This window comes from Carettochelys insculpta, chromosome 20, assembly GCF_033958435.1.
Source record: "Carettochelys insculpta isolate YL-2023 chromosome 20, ASM3395843v1, whole genome shotgun sequence".
Lineage (NCBI taxonomy): Eukaryota > Metazoa > Chordata > Testudines > Carettochelyidae > Carettochelys > Carettochelys insculpta.
The window spans coordinates 2,866,241-2,884,374 of record NC_134156.1 but is presented as its reverse complement, the minus strand read 5'-3'; the positions used below and the strand labels follow the sequence as shown (position 1 = coordinate 2,884,374).

Sequence of the window (18,134 nt, the reverse complement as noted above, 5' to 3'; positions counted from 1 at the left end):
TCAAGTGGCGTGGAGGAATCCAGCACACTCCTGCTTTCCCCTTTTATTGCCCATCTCCTGTTCGGATCTGTCGCAGAGCCACCAGATCTGGTCTCCACCCCGTCCATAGCCAGTCCCTCAGGCACAGGCTTGTTAATGTGCCAGACCCCAGAGTCCACTAGTTCCAAAGGGCGTCTCCAAGCCTGGCTCTTGGGGTGCCCGCCTTCCCTGTCTGTGCTCGTGGCTCCCGGGTCTGAATCTAGTCAGGCCAGACGCCTGTAGGAGGGTTGGGGCACGTCCCACCCTGAAAGTGCTGCTTCGGTGCAGCTGTGTGGCTGGGGTGCTTTAGTGAAGCCAGAGGGCTCTCCTGCGGGCAGAGTTAATCTCCCTCCCCCAGAGGCCCACGCTAGGTCAAAGGAGAGATGGCACTATTTACACCTGGGGTTAGGCTGGTGTAACTCCATCAGCCGGGGTGTGGATTTGTCACTGGAGTTACACTGATACAGGTCTGTAGCGTAGACCAGGGCTTGTTCTTTAGGTTTTCAGCGCTTGGTGCTCTCAGAAGTATTTGCACGGACCACAGGAAGTCCTCAGGTTAGCACCGAGCAGCACAGAGTAGGACCATCGTCCCTGCTAGCTACAGCCAGGTTGCCCATCTCCTCTCTTTTTTGTCCCAGGTGAGAGTCCTGTGTCCCTGGGTGTGTCTACACAGCAGTTAAATAGCCCCAGCCAGCCTGGGGCACCTGACGGAGGCTCAAGCTAAAGATTGTAAAATGCAGCATAGACGTGTGAGCTCTGGGACTCTGTGATGGGGGAGGAAATCTCCTTTTTCGCCAGTGTTAGTTGTGACGTCTAAATGTCTTGGCCACGGAGGTCTGCAGCCTCTTGTCAGTGTGTTAATGATTCTGGTCTCCAGCCAGGCAGCTGCGTGAGTCCTTGCTATACGTGCTGCACAGCTATACAAAGTCTGGTGGTAAACTGAGGCACACGTGGGACTCATAAAAATCCTACCAAGCGTCCTGCATTCATGACAGGCCCTCGAACCACTTTTTGAACACCTTTTTCCATACTTCAGAACCTGCCCAGAAGGTGGGATCCAATAAGATCCACTTTACCTATTTTTCAGATGAGGAAACCGAGGCAGAGAAGGGTTATGTGACTTGCCCAGTCTCACACAGGAAGTCAGTGGCAGAGCTGTGCATTGCACCCGAGTTCCTAAGATCTCGGCTAATGCAGCCCATGGCATATGGTGAAGTTGCACATGTAGATAACAGAACTCTGTCCTTCTGACCTTCTTCAGCCAGCGTCAAATAATCTAGTTCAGATTGATGTAGGGCCCTGATCCAGGCACATTGTTGTTCACGCAGAGACCCCTTGCCTTGAAGAGTGAGCTGGGCCATAAATGAAGATGTTAATTTTCCCATAACAATCAAAAAAAAAAAAAAGAGAAATTCTTGGCAGCATCCAAATCCTCCCTAAAGGCTGTCAGATCTTTGGGAATCCTGCTGGCTAATCTAGCACTTAAAGGCCAAACTCTGTTCTCAGTTACACCACTATGAACTTGGATAAGTGCCTAGAAGTCTGTGATGTTAATTGGCTTTATGCTGGCGCTTGGGAGAGCAGAATCTGGCCCCAGTGGGACACTTTTCACGATTTGCAGGGGAATAGTGAAAGTCCCTATTTCAGTTTGTTCAAACAGCTAATTTTCTTCTCAGGTGTCTGTCCCCAGAGAGACTGGGAACCAGCATCTCCTTGCTTCCTTAATGTAACATCTGCCACCTCCCTTCCAGGATGCATCAGCCTTTATCTAGAACCCTGGGTAAACTCAGTTCTGGGGAGCTCAGTTCCAGTTCTCTCAGCTTCCCTCTCCTGCTCTTTGCTTGCCCCTTTGACGTGCTGCCAGCCGTGTCCCTCTGTCGGCAGGTGGAGAAGCGGCTGGAGCTGGTGAAGCAGGTCTCCCACAGCACTCACAAGAAGCTGACGGCCTGTCTGCAGGGGCAGCAGGGCGTGGATGCTGACAAGCGCTCGGTAAGCGGCCATGTTAAGAATTTGGGGCCATGGACGCAGGCCGGAGAGGGGCGAGGGTGGGTGTCTGCCTCCGATGGCCGCTGTATGACCCGGGGAGTCCCCACCTACAGAGTAGCACATCAACAGCGTAAACCCCCCCAGTGGCAGGGACGAGCCTGGACCATGAGCCTCAGTGCCGGGTCCCAGCTCAGACATCCCCATGCATATGGCTGAGGGTTGGCTCATTCATCCATCTTTGCTGCACCATTTGAGAAGTGAGCAGTTGCTTTGCCCAACAGCCTTCAGGCTGTGTGGTGGGCAACTTACCGGCTGGCTAGCCATGCAGCCCAGGGCAGGGGCTGAGAGACCCTTCCCCAGGAATGAGCATGCCGCTGCCAGCCCCACTGGGAGGTAGCGTGGGCCTGGGATCCTGGGCTGAACAGCCTGTCCTCCATCAGACAACTGTTCCCAGCCATCTCTCTTCCTCTGCAGAAAAAGCTACCATTGACGACGCTGGCCCAGTGCTTGACGGAAGGCTCCACCATCCTAGGGGAAGACTCTTTACTGGGGTAAGACGCTCTAAGCCGAACGTGGCTGCCCACACGCTGCAGGTTCTCCCCAGCCTGGCTGCTTGTGCGGGTGACCGTTGTGTGACGTGAGTGTGAAATGTTCACACAGCCCGCGGCTCCCCAGGCTTCCACTGGCTGCACTGTGGGGATGGGTAGATGGGGGGCCGCGCCCCCTGGAGCAGAGGGACACAGTCTATGGCCAGGCTCTGCTCCACAGGGGCAGCCACACCTGCCGAGGGACACGAGTCCCGGACACCTGTGTGGCCTCCGCCTTTCCAGCTCCCACCCCCCGCCCCAGTGAGCGTGCACCAAACGGAGCTGGGGGCTGAGCACCCTGACAGGGCGCGGTACACTCTTGTCTCTCCACAGCCCCTCTGGAGGGGGTGTGACCTCATGTCCAGCCCCCCTACCCTGGGAACACAGGGTGTTCCCCATCCCCAGCAGCCCCTGTCAGCACTAGGCCCTCGGGGTGACCCTTAACCCTCTCCACTAACGACAGACCCCCCTGTTGGGTATTGCTGCCCTTCACCCCTACCCTGGAGCTGGCTGAGGCCTCACTCCCATCCTGTGCCCCCCGTGTGCCCTTTTTCCCTCAGCCGGCAGTCGGTCCCAGCCGCCACGTTCCACCTTTTAATGCCTCAGCCATACGGCTCGGGTGGGCGGCTGCGCTGGGTTTTCACTCCTCTGGTCCCTGTTCTGTCCTTTTGCAGGAAGATGCTCAAGCTGTGTGGCGAGGCGGAGGACAAGCTGGCCCAGGAGCTGATCCACTTTGAGCTGGAAGTAGAACGAGATGTGATCGAGCCTCTGTTCGTGCTGGCTGAGGTAAGGGGGATCGAGGCACTGACAGCCAGCAGCGGGGCTGGCAGTGTGCGTGGCGGCAATGGGCTCTGCAGGCTGTGGTGACTCCCCTGTAGCCAGAGTGGGGTTTTCTGCCAGGTGCCTGTTTGGGTTAGGAAGATGCTCAACGGTGGGCAAAGAGAGGGGGCTGCAAAAGGGGCAGACACGTTCAACGATGCCCCGGATTCTACAGTGCGTTTGAGCTGCCCTTCCTGCAAGGGGTCTGCGTCCAGATGAGCTGTTCCAGCAAAGGAACAGCGACCAGAACATAGAACCAGGAACCTCATTTACTCTGATTTTGTTGTTTTGCTATCCCGGGGGGGGGCAGGCCCTGATGGCAGAGCCTGCCAGAGCACTCCCATCTCGCTGTCACAGCCTGCCTGCACGCGCTGGGGTCCCTCTGTGACCACTCGAATGGGAGGTGCTGAGCAGCGGCTGTGGCAGCGAAGGTCTTAGCTTGAGACAGGTGCAGTTGCCGCATGGGTTTGGGAGCGCGAGTCCTGGGGCATTGCCGGGGCCGCCAGCGCGTCGTCTGTGACGGTCTCTCTCTGCTGCAGGTGGAAATCCCAAATATCCAGAAACAGAGGAAGCACTTAGCGAAGTTAGTCCTTGACATGGATTCCTCGCGGACCAGGTAGGAGGGATTGTGTCCGTCGGTCTCCCTCCTGCTGCCTTTGCTGCGCTGCTGCTTTGCCTCTTGCAGTGCACTGGGGGAAATGACCTTCGAAGCAATTTCCGTGGTTTTCAAGAAATGCTCCTGAGTGCTTTAGAGCTGATTTCAAAGCAGCCGAATGACAGCTGTGCGGGGGCAGCTGCTCGATGTGTCCAGGAGACATGGACGGCCTTGGCTGCAGTGGTGCACGCTTGTTCCCTGTCGCCCCCGCGGCTGGGCCTCAGTCTTGGCCCCTGGTTACCAAGTGCTTGCGTCCGGGTCGCCCATCAGCTAAGAGAGCCAGGAGCTGCCTCTGTTGCTGCCAGGCCTATCAGTGGGATTTGCTGACCCCAGTTCTGTCCCGTCTCCCCTCAGGTGGCAACAGTCATCGAAGTCGTCGGGTGTGTCGAGCAACCTGCAGCCGGCAGGTGCCAAAGCAGACGCTCTCAGGGAAGAGATGGAGGAGGCAGCAAACAGAGTGGAGATTTGCAGGGTACCTCTCTCTCTCTCTCTCTCTCACGGCAGTGCGGCCAGTATCTCACCCAGGACAGGGAAGGAGGATTCTGGGGCCTGGGGGATTTGGGGGTTGGAGTCCCAGGCCCGCGCTGGTGAGCAGGGCAGAGGTGTGAAAGGGTGATGCCAGTGGAGGCCTGCTATTGCCAGAAGTCCCAGCCTGCCCGCCAGGCAGCGTCAGCAGCCCTCGCCTTCACTATCTCCTACAGCCTGGCTGGGAATCCTACCCTTGGCCAGGTGGGGCAGGGAGAGGAGACCTGTGTGTCTCCCCACTTCAGAGCCCAGCAATCGCCCTTGTACTATACAAGGCAAGACCTATGTCCACAGCCTGCGGGGAGAGAGCCTCGCTCCCAGCACGCTCCCAGCACACTCCCCTGACTCCCACACAGCCTCAGGGCATACCAGCTCCCCTGATCCTCTCTGCCTGGATCCCACACAGTGTGGGGAGGGCTCTCCCTGACCTGCTCCCCCTCAGGTTGGAGGAAGGGATAGCTCAGTGGTTTGAGTATTGGCCTTGTAAACCCAGCGTCATGAGTTCAACCCCCTGAGGGGGCCATTTATGGGTCTTGGACAAGTAGATTTAAAAAAAAAAAAAATATCTGTGAGGGAGAGTGCTTGGTCCTGAGCCTAAGTGCCACAGCAGTGTCTGAGTCCCTAGAGATAAACAGCCCCTCTTCCCCTGGAGGTTGGTTGGTTGGTGTGGATGGCAACCATGTAGAAAGGATGTTCTCTCCTCCCCCAGGCCAGCTCCATCTGATGATATCATTTGGAGTTGGAAAGCAAACTCCTTCGTCTTAGGGGACCGTGGCAAAATTCAGCACTGACAGTATTCTGAACCCTAACAAGCTGTCGTACAAGAGGAGGCCATGTCCCCTAGTGGGAGAGCATGAGACTGGCACTCAGACGACCAGAGTTCTAGTCCTGGCTTGGCTACTGGCCTCCTGGGTGGCTTTGACCAAGTCACCCTGGCACTGTGTGCCTCAGTTTCCTCATCTGTGCAATGTGGCTAATGACATGTGCTTTGTAAACTGCTCTCCTGAGGAAGGGTGCTAGGTAAGAGCTAGATGGCGTTATTACTTTCCACGTGCATCGCTTTGTGCTCAAGATTTCAGAGTATTAACTGGTGCATTTTGAGCTAACCTGTAAAGCGTGTTGAGTACTTCCAAGATCTGCCCCTTCCATTTCAGCATCTCAGTGGAAACTGAGCTCCCTTGAAAATCTGTCTCCTGCCTGTCTGTGTACTAACATGCGTGGCTTTATAGATAGGATTGTATTCAAACCCAGACTAGCTACTACGTCAGAACAGCCCTAATGGGTCAGTCCAAGGGTCCATCAAGCCCAGTATCCCATCTTGTGAGAGCAGCCCATGCCAGGTGCCTTGCAAAGAACAACCAGAACAGGGCAAGTGTTGAGTGATCTATCCCTGTTATCCAGCCCCAGTTGCTGGCCAGCAGAGGCCGGGCACACCCAGAGCATACAGGCACATACCTGACCGCCTTGCCTAATAGCCATTGAGGGGCCCGTCCTTCACAAACTCACCGAGTTCTTCTTTGAACCCAGTTGTCGTTTTGGCTCCACAACATCACCTGACCTGTTCCACGGGTCGACTGTGTTGTGTTGCTTTTCTTTCTGTACCCCAGGGTGGTTTGTTCCTGGGCTCTCAGTCAGGCTTCTTGAAAATGCAGCCGGCTCTCCTGAACTTCTTTCCCCCTGCACATCAGCCTCCCAAGGGACCCTGCCCATCAGTTCCCTGAGCGACTCAGTCTGGTTTTCTGAAGTCCAGGCTCCATATCTGCTGCTCTCCTTTCTCCCTGTGCTTGATTCCTGTAGCACTTGCACCAGGAAGTTATCCCCAAACTCGCTGAATTCTCTGTGCACAGCTGCATTGCTCTCCCAGCCAATGTCAGGATGATTGAAGTCCCCCAGGGGAACCAGGGCTGAGTTCTGGAAACTTCTGTTAATTGTCCGAAGAAAGCCTTGTCTACCTCATCCTCCTGGTCCAGTGGTCGACAGCAGATGCCCACCATGATCCTTGTTGATCTCACATCTAGTCTTAACCCAAAGACTCTGAACTAGCTTTTCTCCAGTTTCATACTGGAGTGCTGAGCAATCCTACTATTCTCTTCCATACTGTGCAACTCCTCCATGTTTTTCCCCCCCCCCGCCGCCCTTCCCGGACAGCTTTTCCTCATGCACGACAGCTCCCCAGTCATGTGTGAGTTACCCCACCAAGTCTCTGTCATTCAACATCATAATTCCTTAACTGTGTTTTGAATTCCAATTCTTCTTGTTTCCCAGGCTGCTTGCATTCATGTACAGGCACCGAAGATAACTAACCGACTGCCCTACTTTCTCTTTATCGTTGTGAATGTAGGTTTGGGAGAAACGTGCCATTTACTTACATCGCTGGTTTTGTTTGTTGCTGGAGCTTATTAAAAAAGGTTCTGCACAATATATGAAGTCCAGGTGGTCGATTAACCATCTCCCTAACCCGGCAGCTTGTGCACCCCAGCCCTGATCTGCAGCCTGCAACCGCCCCGGACTTGCAAATTCTCCCACGTCAAGATCGCAGGCTGGGTTATATTAGATAGCACAATGGCTCCATGGGATGGGTAGAGGGAGGCAGGGACTGGGGAGAGCAATTCCCCCTCACACCGTCCAAAAGCCCGAGACTTCCACAAGTGAGTAATGGTCAGTGCTGGGTCTGAACTCAGGTCATCAGAGGGGAAGAGTCATCCCATCCTGCTGCCTACAGCAGATCCCTGAACCGCCTCCTTTCTAGGCCGTGACTCTTTCTCCACAGTTAGTCAGCTCAGTAAGGAAGTTCTCCCGTTTCCCCCAGTCTGACACGAGGCCCAGGATCCACTGTTCTATGCGGGGAGGAGTAAATGGTTCCTCTCAGAAGAGGCTGTGCCCATCTCCACCTCCTCATCTCCTGGCACTTCCACGCACTGCTTCTTCTTCACCGCCACTAATTCCATCTGTCCTGTGCCATCGCCATTTCTTGTCTCTATGCCTTGGGTCTCCATCCACATGTCTGGTTCTGACTCTCCTGTTGCACCTCTGCTCCCCTCATGCCCTCTCTGCACCCCTCTCCCCTCGTCTCGACTGTTCCCCCTTGTGGTCTTCAGCCAACCCTTTGGGTCCATGACGCTTACCCCCAGAGCAACACCCAAAGCCCCCTGGGCCATATCCCCTTGTTAGCTGTCAGATATTTTCTTTTTTTTAACTCTCATGGCCCAAAAGGGACACACACCCCGGCCTCATACTCTACACTTGCACTTCAGCTGTTTGACTGAATTCCTCCTCCAATTAATCCAATTACTCTTCTTCCTCTTCCCACAAGGCCACCAAGGGCCACACACAGGGCACCACCAGCCACCCAAAGGTTGTCAGTTGGAGAAGCTCAGATGCTGAGCTGGTGCAGGTATATGTCTGAGGGCAGCACTTAGCTGCTTGCTGGGGGCTCACGCGTTCTCTTTACTGTTGGACTTGAGGGGTCGGGGTCGGGGGCTGATGGCGGGAAATCTTAAACTGGGGGCAGGCGCAGGAGCGTACCCCTGGAGATGAGGAACCAGTAGAGCCAGCAGCTGCTGTGTAGACTTTTGAGAACTGCAGCTGTCACGTAATTTGGACGCGCAAACAGCCACAAGCTCCCGTCCTGCTATTCCTGCGGCCCTGCATCTCTCCTGAGCAGGGGCTGACAGCTTTGCTAATTTTGCAGAGTCACACAAAGGCCCAGCTGTTTTGCTTGTGGCCCCAGCAGGATTTGAGCCCAGAGGTGCCAAAGTGGGGTCCTGGGCCTACCCTGCTGAGCTACGTAACTCTGCTTTACTTGTTCCCTTGTCCATGGACTGCTGCGCCCTCTCTCTGGGACTGGTCTGGAGAGCAACCTCCTGAACAGCGCTGTGTCAGGAGCTCCGCAGGCCGGGCCCTTGCAAAGTATCTGTGGAGCCACTGGGGCATGCCAAGGGCACTGAAACAGACCCTGCAAAGCCTTTGCCCCTTGTGCGCCCTGCAGGCAGCTGTGGTGCAGACACAGGCCTGCAGACCAGCATTGGAGGTTGGAACGTGCCTACACAGACCGAGCGGCTGCCTGTCGGGACTCAGGCTAGAATAGCACTTAGCTCTTTGCGCAGGCGTGCAGAGAGCAGAGTTGGGCGGGGGGGTATTAAAGCCTCCGCTGTTGCTGTGCAGATGCTAACATGGCATATTTTGACTGTCAGTGGCCGAGAAATCAGGAGGTGCCCCCAGAGATCTTGGCGGGTCTCCAGCAGGCCAGTCCTTTGTTGTTCCCATGTCCGCTACCTGTGAGTCAAACTCAGCCCAGGATGTCACCAGTCGTGGACGTCATGGCGTTCTAGCCACGTTTACAATGGCTCTGAATTTGGCCTGGTGGGTCAGTTGCTTTTCTGTAGCAAGATTCTGCCCTGTACCAATGGCAGGAGAGAGCCTCCAAACTTCACAGCATCTCGGGTCTTTGCTATGTCACTATTCAAGGCAAAATTATCCCTTTGCGCTGCACCGGTTCCCCTGGCATTCTGCTCTCTTGATTTGTCTGGAATTCCCTTGGCACAGCGTATGAGAATCTAGAGCCACCTTAGGGCTCTTAAGTGGGAGTCTTGCTTCGGAAGAAGTGTTTTATTTCTGTTCTGCAAATCCTGCTGCGTCAGCCTGCCCGCCGCGTACTCTGTAACGAAAGCTGAGCCTTGCAGGATTGCCAGAGCTGGAGCTGTGTATCTTTCCCCCCATCTGGGTTTCGCCCTCCATGTTCCCGGTAGCAGGGATCCAATGAACCATGAGGTTTGTGCCATTTCCAGGTGGCCCTGCAAAAGTGCTGTGCTCCTCCAAGCATCTCCGACCCTGCGTGCCAGCAGTCGAGCCCAAAATGCTTCGAAATTGTTGCACCAGCTGATGGGGCTGGTTTGAATTTGGGGGGTTTACTTCTTGCTAATTTTCTGCTCTCCGCAGGACCAGCTCTCGGCTGACATGTACAATTTTGTGGCCAAAGAAATAGACTATGCAAACTACTTTGAAACTGTAAGTGCCAGTGGGGATTGGGCTCTTCTAGCTTTGTCCTTTCCTTCTGCATGATGCCTCCCTGCATTAACAACCAGTCCCCCATTGAGACAGCCCTCCCCTGACCCCTCTCCCAAAGCCCTGTGGCAGGGCGTAATATCTGTCCCTTGTCTTTTCTCCAGTTAATAGCAGTGCAAGCAGAATACCATAGGAAGTCATTAGCACTTTTACAGAACGTGTTGCCTCAGATAAAAGCACAGCAGGGTAAGTGCGCAGTGTTTCTGAAACTGATTGCATGGTAAGCTTGAGCCAGACCATTGCTCTGGGCCCCCATGAAGCAGCAGCCCCAGTGACTAGCGTTACCTGGTACTCTGGGGTGTCATTTATCCCATTGGCTCTTGCTTGCCGCCAGAGGCAGGATCCTGCATAGGTTGGAGCAGAGGTTCTCAGTAGTGTGGTCGTTAATGTGGACCTGCCTTCCCCGGCCCCAGGACTGGGACTCCCCTGGTCAAAAGCAGATCTGCCCACCTCTGCTCTGAACTGGTTTGTGGAGGAGGAAATTCCCTACCATCTGCCCAAATCACCCCACCCCGAGCTCCCCTGCCAGGGAGGCACTTTTCCATGACAGCCGCCCCCACCCACCAAATCAGTTGTCCATCAGTTCTCCTCTGTCCTCCGAGTCAGTGCCCTGGCCCCTGTCACTGCAGCCCACACCCTGCCGCCAGAACTGCCTCTCACCCCACAGGGACTCCCGCCTGCATGCTGCCCTGCCTTGCCAAGGGCTTGTCAGCAACTCTGCCATCCTTTGCTCTGGGGCAGCGGCACGCCTGTCCTCCCACAAGGGTCCACTGCCCCCAAAGCCCCAAGGGAATCGCCCTGCACGCTTGCCTGCCATTGCTAATTGCACTCCCTCCACAGAGCTCTGAGCCTGGGCCCCACAGGGTCTCTCCTGCAAACCCCACCAAGTCCCTGCTCCTTTCCTTGGGGAGGGAAAGAGCCTTTCCTGTGAGTCTGTCCCACACAGGAGGTGGATTTCTTCCCCTCCCTTCGCCAGGGGGTAAACTGAGGCTGTGTCAGCATGCGACTGCTGTTGGGTAGCACTTTTGCCAGCGAATCCTTCCAGCCCTGGCGAGTGGCTCTCACCTTCGCAGCAGGGGAATGCTCCCTGCAGCAAAGCTGCTGCCTTTGGGAGGTGGGGGGTGGGCGGGTGGTTAAGCAGCCATGTACAGGTGGGCGTTAAGTATGAGAGCGGCCAGGGGGCCTTTGGGACTGGCTGCCAGCCGGGGTAGGGTTGCTTCCAGTGCCCCCCTTGCAATCGCCCAGAACGACACGTGCGGAAGAGTCTCTCTTCCAAAGCAAACGAGCCCTGAAGTGCCCAGTCCTGACCAGCAGCAGGCTCATTGGTTTATGGCCACAGGCTGCACGCACGGGGCTTTGCGGGTCCACACCTGGGCCCAGGAATCTGCCACTCTGCAAAGCAGCATTGTCCGCCCCACCCCCCAACCCTTTGAAAGCATCAGCGCTGCAGCTCTCAAGCCGAAGCTCGTTAGCGGTCAGGTGAAGGGCCCCAGGGCACCCCCATACGGGCTACCCCCAGGTTCCCCTGCCAGCCCCATTCAGGCTGACCCAGCAGCAGAGCCTGGGGAGGGCCCAGCATTGGAGTTTGGCCCTGGCGAAGCGGTACAAGGGAGAGCGATGGCACGCCCTGGCTCAGCTCCGCCCGGGCGTAGATACAGCTGACAGTGGGTTAGTCCCCTGCATGCAGAGATACGCAGCGTGGGGATGTGCCCCTCTGAACCTCGCAGTCGGCAGAGCTCCCCACTGGCAGAGAGACCGCAGGGTGGGGGGCTGGGGACCTGTCCTGCAGGTGAACGCACTCCCTGAACCCAGCGCAGGTCCCTCTCTCCCCTGCTCACTGCGGATCCATGTACAGAAGCCTGGATCGAGAAGCCCTCCTTTGGGAAGCCCCTGGAGGAGCACCTGGCCGTCAGCGGGCGGGAGATCGCCTTCCCCATCGAGGCCTGCGTCACCATGCTGCTGGAGTGCGGGATGCAGGAAGAGGTGAGTCGGCATCATTCCAGCTGCAGCTACGCCCTGGCTTAGCTCCCTCCTCCCCCAGCGCTCCCAGGTGTCTGAGCACCACTGTCAGTTGTGTGCCTTGCTGCCCGGAACATCCCTGACTCTGCTAAGCCCCCATTAAGGCCCTGCCCTGCTGTTGCCGCTGTGTCCAAACCCATGTGTGACAAACTTCAGGGGCAGGCCCTGGAAATCTTCAGGCAGCTCTTGTCACCAGCCTTGGGTTCAGCAGGGAGAGAAAATGTGGCAGCCTCCTCCCAGGCCTTCTCCAGACAGCTGCTGCACTGTGCTGTGATTTTCACTCAAGGGAAGTGGGAGGAGAGTGTGTGTGTGTGAGAGAGAGAGAGAGAGAACAACCACACACACCCCCAGCGCAGCACCTCACAGGGCTGCAAAGCACCTGGGTAAAGAGCAGGGTTGCCCAGAGCAGCTGCGCTCTAAACTTAGTGGTGTAGCCAAAGCCTCAGTCTGTGAATGAGCCTGCTCAGAACCAGCCCCCTTGAGTGATTGCAGATGTACCTGGTGTATGCTGGGGGCAGCCCCGCTGAGGCCCTGGCAGAGACACTGGTGGAGCCGGACCCTGGGTCCCTTGCTATGTCCCTTCGGCCTACAGTAAGGTGGCTATCGACACAGGCCGAACTCGGTCACGTTCTCGACGGGTGCTGTGGCCTTGGAGGCCCCTGGACTAAGCTGAGAGGTGCTGTGCGGAGGGGTGCGGCGTGCAGGGAGTGCAGGTGGAAATGGGGTGTGGTTTCCCATTATTTGGACCCACACCGCCCCTCAGACCAGTTCGTTTTCAGTGGCCACTCGCCAGATCTGCCCCAGGCTGGAGCTCAGCCTGCTCTGCTAGAGCTTTCGTTCGCTCGAAAGCCTGCTGCCAGGGAAGCCCCTTTCCTACGGCAGAGAGCGGTAGGGGAGCAGCCGGCCGATTGTGCTTGGACTCTGTCGCTTTCCTAGACCAGCTCCCTGCTAGCACAGTCCTGCCTTGCTCCTAGGGCACCTAGTTGCCTGTCAGTGGCTTGAGACCTAAGTAGTTCCTTGCCTGCAGAAACCACATTCCAGCTCTGAACCACGGAGGCAAAGGCGCCTTTTCTTCCTCCTTCCCTTGACACGCGAGCAGGAAAGACGCTTTACACACGGCGGGAGATGGAGGGGGTGATGCACAAGCAACGGTTGCAGTCCTCTTCTCACATTCAAACGGCAGGGACGGAGCGTGTGAACACGCAGCTGGCAGTCCTCCTGCAGTCTGGAGAGGCCGGGAAATGATGCACAAAGGACTGCCCCCTGCAGGCCCAAAGGAGTAACCCAAAGCTCAGATGTTTCTTAAGAGCTTGTTGGAAGTTCTCAGACGCCTTGGGCTGTAATATGGAATTGGGAAACTTCCGAGACCACACGTCGCTGGTCGTTTTCCGATGCTTCCCCTCCCAGTTGGGGGGAAAAAAAGAAGTTTCAAGCAGCTTTGCTTAGTGTTTTGTTGCCTGCAGCCTTGCTATGATGGAGAGAAGCTCCCGGGGTCTGCTCTACGCTACAGGTCTATATCGGGATCATTTCGTCACTCGGGTGTGAAAAATCCACATCCCTGAGTGACAGGCATAGTTGTCCCAGCCCACGCAGGCAGTGCAGTGTGGGCAGGTGAGCTACTGCCCCTCAGGAGGGTGGATTATCGATGCTGATGGGAGATGCTGTCCCGTCAGTGTCGTACCAACGTGCTACAGCTGCAGAGCTCTAGGGGAAGATGCGCCTTGAAAAGCTGAAGGAATGGGCGGGCCTGTTTGCAGTCTCCCCCAGGCGGTTTGATTCAGGGGTAAAACTTTCTCTTCATCATGACAGATGAGGGGTTCCCAAACTTTCCCCTTTACAGATGGATCAGCTGCTGGCATACCCTGTGTGATGAACAGAGTCCCAGGGGAGCCAGCTGAAGTCACTCAGGGCGCACTGCACAAAGCAGGACAGCCAGTCCCCAAAGCTGGGGCTTATTCCAATATTTGTACTCACCAAGCCAGCACAAAACAGCTTCTTTGTATTGTCTTATTGGTCAGTCACAGTCCAAAGTACATGGTGCCCTTAATGTCCCCAGCCTGAGGCTTCCACCCAGACACCCCAGCCCAAAAAAGTTCTACCAGTCCCAAGGGAAGGGACACGTCACCTTTCAGGTCGATGAATATTTCCATCTTGTCCAAAAGACACGCTCCCAGTTCATTCTTATTCACTAGATTACAATAAAGAAGAGCATATTGGTGAAAAGATCAGTGCACATGCTGCCAGGAGCTCAATTTTTGAGGTTCAGTTACATAACAGAGGTGGAGCTCTTATAGTTGCAAAAAGTTCTTTTAGTCCAAAGTTATAGTCCCAGGTCCACGTAAATGGTGATCTCAGCTAATGGCTGGAACCTCGGTCCTTGAGCCTCAGGTTTCCCCCCATCAAACCTCAAGCACAGCTCAGACCCCAAGGCAGGGGTCTGCAACCAAAAGAGCAAAAAGAGACATCTTTTCAAATTCAGTTACAGAATCAATCCTTCAAGAGCCGCAGTGCATGTGAATAGGAGACACTCCTTCGTAAGTAACCTTGCACCGTTCTCTTTGTCACATCTGTTTTAAGAACAGAGCGCACACGATGATCTGTGTCAGCTCGAAGGTTGTTACCCCCCCATCTCCAGGCTTTACCCATGGACCTTTCCCAGAAGAGAGGGCAAAGTTAGCCGAGCATAGATCCGTCGATTCTAGCTGCACAGTTGCCATAGCTAGAATTGCATATCTGTAGTCAACTTACGTCGCCTAGTGTCAACATAGCCTGTCAGTGTTCATTGAAGAGGCACCAAGATGTCCTGAGATCTCATTTCCTATGGCTTGGAGTTTTCCTCAGGAGCATCCCAATGGATATGAGACACAGATTCTGTCCAAAGGGACTCTGGGCGGGCCCAGTTGGCTCGTGACATAACCTTCTGTCCCGCAACCAGCACGGCAGTCAGCACCCAGTCATTTGTGTGTTGCACCATTCACACACAATTTAATGCAACCTTCAAAGAGAGAGAGGAAAAATAACAACACTTCAATCAAATTTCAGCATAAATGCTGGTGAAAGCTCTCTGGCCACGTGGCACGTTTTAATCAGATGTCTAATACTTCAATCAGATAACATCACCCCCCTGCCCTTCTTATCACTGATACTTCTTGTGTTCGTGGTAATGCTGCTGTCTTTAGCCGTCTGTCACTGGTGCACTCAGATCTAGTTATAGTACAGCGAATACAGCCAACAGAGCCCCAGCCCTTACTCGGTTCTGAGCTTGGTTAGACTGGAGGACTCCTGTGCCACCCCAGGCAAGAACACCACCTCTTATGATAGGCAGGTGCCAGGCTGAGGGATCTTCAGAGGTGTGCCATGGAGTCAGTCAGACATTGGTGCTTTTTCTCATTCTGCCCCCTTGGTCAGGAGCTGCTCCCCGTCAACGTGGGCAGAGCTACATCCTTGGGAGCTCCAGAGTCCGTAGGCAGCTCCCTTTCCATGATGAACCACAGACTTCCCTCCTGCCTCCCAACAAGCAGCTTCAGCCCCCCCTGCCCAACTTTTTTGGCCTGATGTTTTTCACCCGGAAGATACAAGGGGCTCCTAGCTGCACGTTCCTTGTGCTGTCTGGCTGACTGGCCCACTGGGTACATGTGGGGGTGGGCTTTGGTAGGAGTGGCCTCCAGGTCAGCCTATCCCACCCTCTACAACAGTGGTCAACCTGTGGCCCCACATGCATGTCCTCAGGGTTCCATGTGTGGCCCACAAGGCGTTGTCTTTGCTCACATGCAGGGTGGGAGCGATTGTCCTGACACAGGAGCTCTCATGATCATCTTCCCCAGGGGTGAGAGCTCCCATCTGCTTGGCTTCCAGCTCAGGCTAGGCCTCTTCTGCCTGAGGCCTCTGGGATCTGAAAGCCCACCCAAGCCATGGCTGCCTCTGGTGCTGTCGCCCTTAACAAAGGCCTGGGTGCCGCTGCTGGTTATGCCGGGGTCTGAACAGACAGCCTCTCGCTCCCCTGGAGCTGTCACTGTAGCCACAGGTCCCCGTCTGCACCTCATCTTGGGGACTGCAAGTTCACTACAGTTGCCAGCCAGAGATCCTGGCCCTTGCTGCAGAGGCTGGAGAGCTGTGGTGTTGGTCAATACCGGTACATGCCTTGCCGGGTCTCCTAGGGGCACAAGCTTATTTGTGCCGGCAGAGGGGACAGGAGTGACGAGTGGCGGCTCAGGGCACAGATACGTGAAGGAACGAAGGGCTTTCCGCAAAGACGCTCCTCACACCACGTCTGAGCTGCCTACTTCCCTTGTTCCTGCATCCCTGACAGCCAGGGAGGTACCTCTGCTCCGTGGGTGCCGATTTACACCAACTGAGGATCACAGCCTGTAGCTGCACTCCCGTGCGAGGTGTTTGTCAGGGGAACCCCAGGAAAGGGATTTCCTTGCTGCCTCAGTCGGTCGTGACGCTGCTTGGTGAGATGGTGACCCCGACTGGGTGTTAAGGTGGTACCTGGGTCAGTCTGCAGGGCTGTGTCCTTGGGGTGCTGCATTCAATGGCTGCCATAAGGTTAGCAGAGTCTCACTGGAACTAACTTCTCTCCTGTCTCCTTTGCCCAAAGGGTCTCTTCCGCGTGGCTCCTTCAGCATCCAAGTTAAAGAAGCTGAAGGCGGCTCTGGACTGCTGTGTGGTGGACGTGCAGGAGTACTCAGCAGACCCCCATGCCATTGCAGGTAGAGGGCATCACCCCCAGAGCTTCAGTAATCTGTCTGTCTGTCTGCTTCTCTAGAGATGCTCTTCCAGCTGAGGGTCTCCCCCTACGGTGCCCGCCGCGATGAGCTCACTCTTCAGCAGAAAGCACTGTAGCCTAAAGTCAACCTGAAAGTCTTCCAGAAGAGGAGTTTCTGATTCCGCAAAAGCCAAACGGATTGTGGGAATGTGTCACTCTCGAGGGCATTTTGTTCAGAACCGGGAAGCGAGGCTTTCTGATGTGGTCGGCCCGTTCAGGATGGAGCTGTTCGATTGGCCGAGTGGAAATGGCTTTCTGTCTCCGTTTTTTAAAAATGAGAGAATGGAAAGTTTCAAAAGCCAAGTTTGTAACAAACCTGTCCAGTTTTACCAACATGAAACATGCTGAGCGACCCAAACCGATATTTTTTCAGAATTTGTTTCACAGGAAAAATTGGAAACTTGGGAGATGGGGGAAGCCCCCATTTTAGAATGGAAAAAATGAAAACGAAAGAACAGCTCTCGAAACAGAAAACCCGTTTTCTCCTGGCATAGTTTTGATCAAATTGCTGATGCACCTGAGGGTTCAGACTTCCCCTGGCATGTCCTGATAAACAGATTGGCCAGTAAGGGTCTGTCTACGCTACAGAGTTGTTCTGGAATAGCTTATTCCAGGGTTGAATAGTAACAGAGAGGAAGCCGTGCTAGTCTATAAACTATCAAAACAAAAAGCAGTCAAGTAGCACTTCAAAGACTAGCAAAATGGTTTATTAGGTGAGCTTTCGTGGGACAGACCCACTTCTTCAGACCATGGCCAGACCAGAACCATGGTCTGAAGAAGTGGGTCTGTCCCACGATAGCTCACCTAATAAACCATTTTGCTAGTCTTTGAAGTGCTACTTGACTGCTTTTTGTTTTTATTCCAGGGTCGTTATTCCTAAATAAGATATTCTGGAATAACTCATCTACAGTACAGGGAAGCCCCAAAATAAGCAAAACTTGTTCCAAAATAGGCTCTTTTGTGTGTGGACACACTATTTCAGATTAGAGCTCCTGGAAGCACCACTTCTGGGGGCTCTAATACAAAATACTGTGTCTACACAGCAGCTTTATTTCAAAATAAGCTATTCCAGAATAGCTATTTTGAAAAAACTTCTCTGTGCAGATATACCCTAAAGGTTACATTTAAAAAAAAATACACCTAAATGTTAGGGTGCACATTCTGTTTATTTTAGTTAGCCAGCTTACGTGTCGTGCTGAAGCAAACCAGATACAGCAATAACCATGAGACGCTCCAGACGTGTGGCAATGAACGTGGGATGGGTGAATTGATAATTAAGTGGTTTTTCTATTCCTTTGTAATGGAGTTTCCAACCTGGGTGTAACACGTTCTGCTGTTGAACTCAGGGGTTTCTGAAGGAACACTCCTCCTTAGGAGCTTGTTAATTATCGATTCGGTTTGAATAAAACTCTGCATTTCAAAGAGGTCTGGATGATTTGGACTTCAAATGGCCACAATTGTAGCGAGACCTGGGCACTCGGACCCCGTAGGTCACTTTCGAACATGGCAAAGGTAGTGGACCTTTGCAATTTTCAAAGCAACCTACGGGATCCGAGCGCCCAGGTCTCACTACAATTGTGGCAGTCATGCACCTTCCAGGGGGTTAAGATGAATTTCCTTCCTTCATCCGAGAAGGGTTCCGTTCTCTTCCAGAGTTTGATCCTGGGAGGTGCTGAGCCCCCTAGGCAGCAGT

The 18,134-nt window shown here is 54.6% G+C and overlaps 1 protein-coding gene across 6 annotated transcripts in view; it reads left to right on the top strand.

Annotated features, from left to right (window-relative positions):
* The window catches only part of ARHGAP44 (Rho GTPase activating protein 44), an 88,293-nt gene that overhangs the window by 46,888 nt on the left and 23,271 nt on the right, over positions 1–18,134 (top strand). For all 6 annotated transcript variants that reach the window (XM_075014746.1, XM_075014743.1, XM_075014747.1 and 3 more), the window contains exons 3-11: positions 1,903–2,007; positions 2,479–2,555; positions 3,266–3,377; positions 3,950–4,026; positions 4,420–4,537; positions 9,529–9,597; positions 9,759–9,840; positions 11,510–11,637; positions 16,274–16,385. In XM_075014746.1, the coding sequence (XP_074870847.1) occupies positions 1,903–2,007; positions 2,479–2,555; positions 3,266–3,377; positions 3,950–4,026; positions 4,420–4,537; positions 9,529–9,597; positions 9,759–9,840; positions 11,510–11,637; positions 16,274–16,385 (880 nt within the window). The remainder of the gene's footprint in view (positions 1–1,902; positions 2,008–2,478; positions 2,556–3,265; positions 3,378–3,949; positions 4,027–4,419; positions 4,538–9,528; positions 9,598–9,758; positions 9,841–11,509; positions 11,638–16,273; positions 16,386–18,134) is intronic.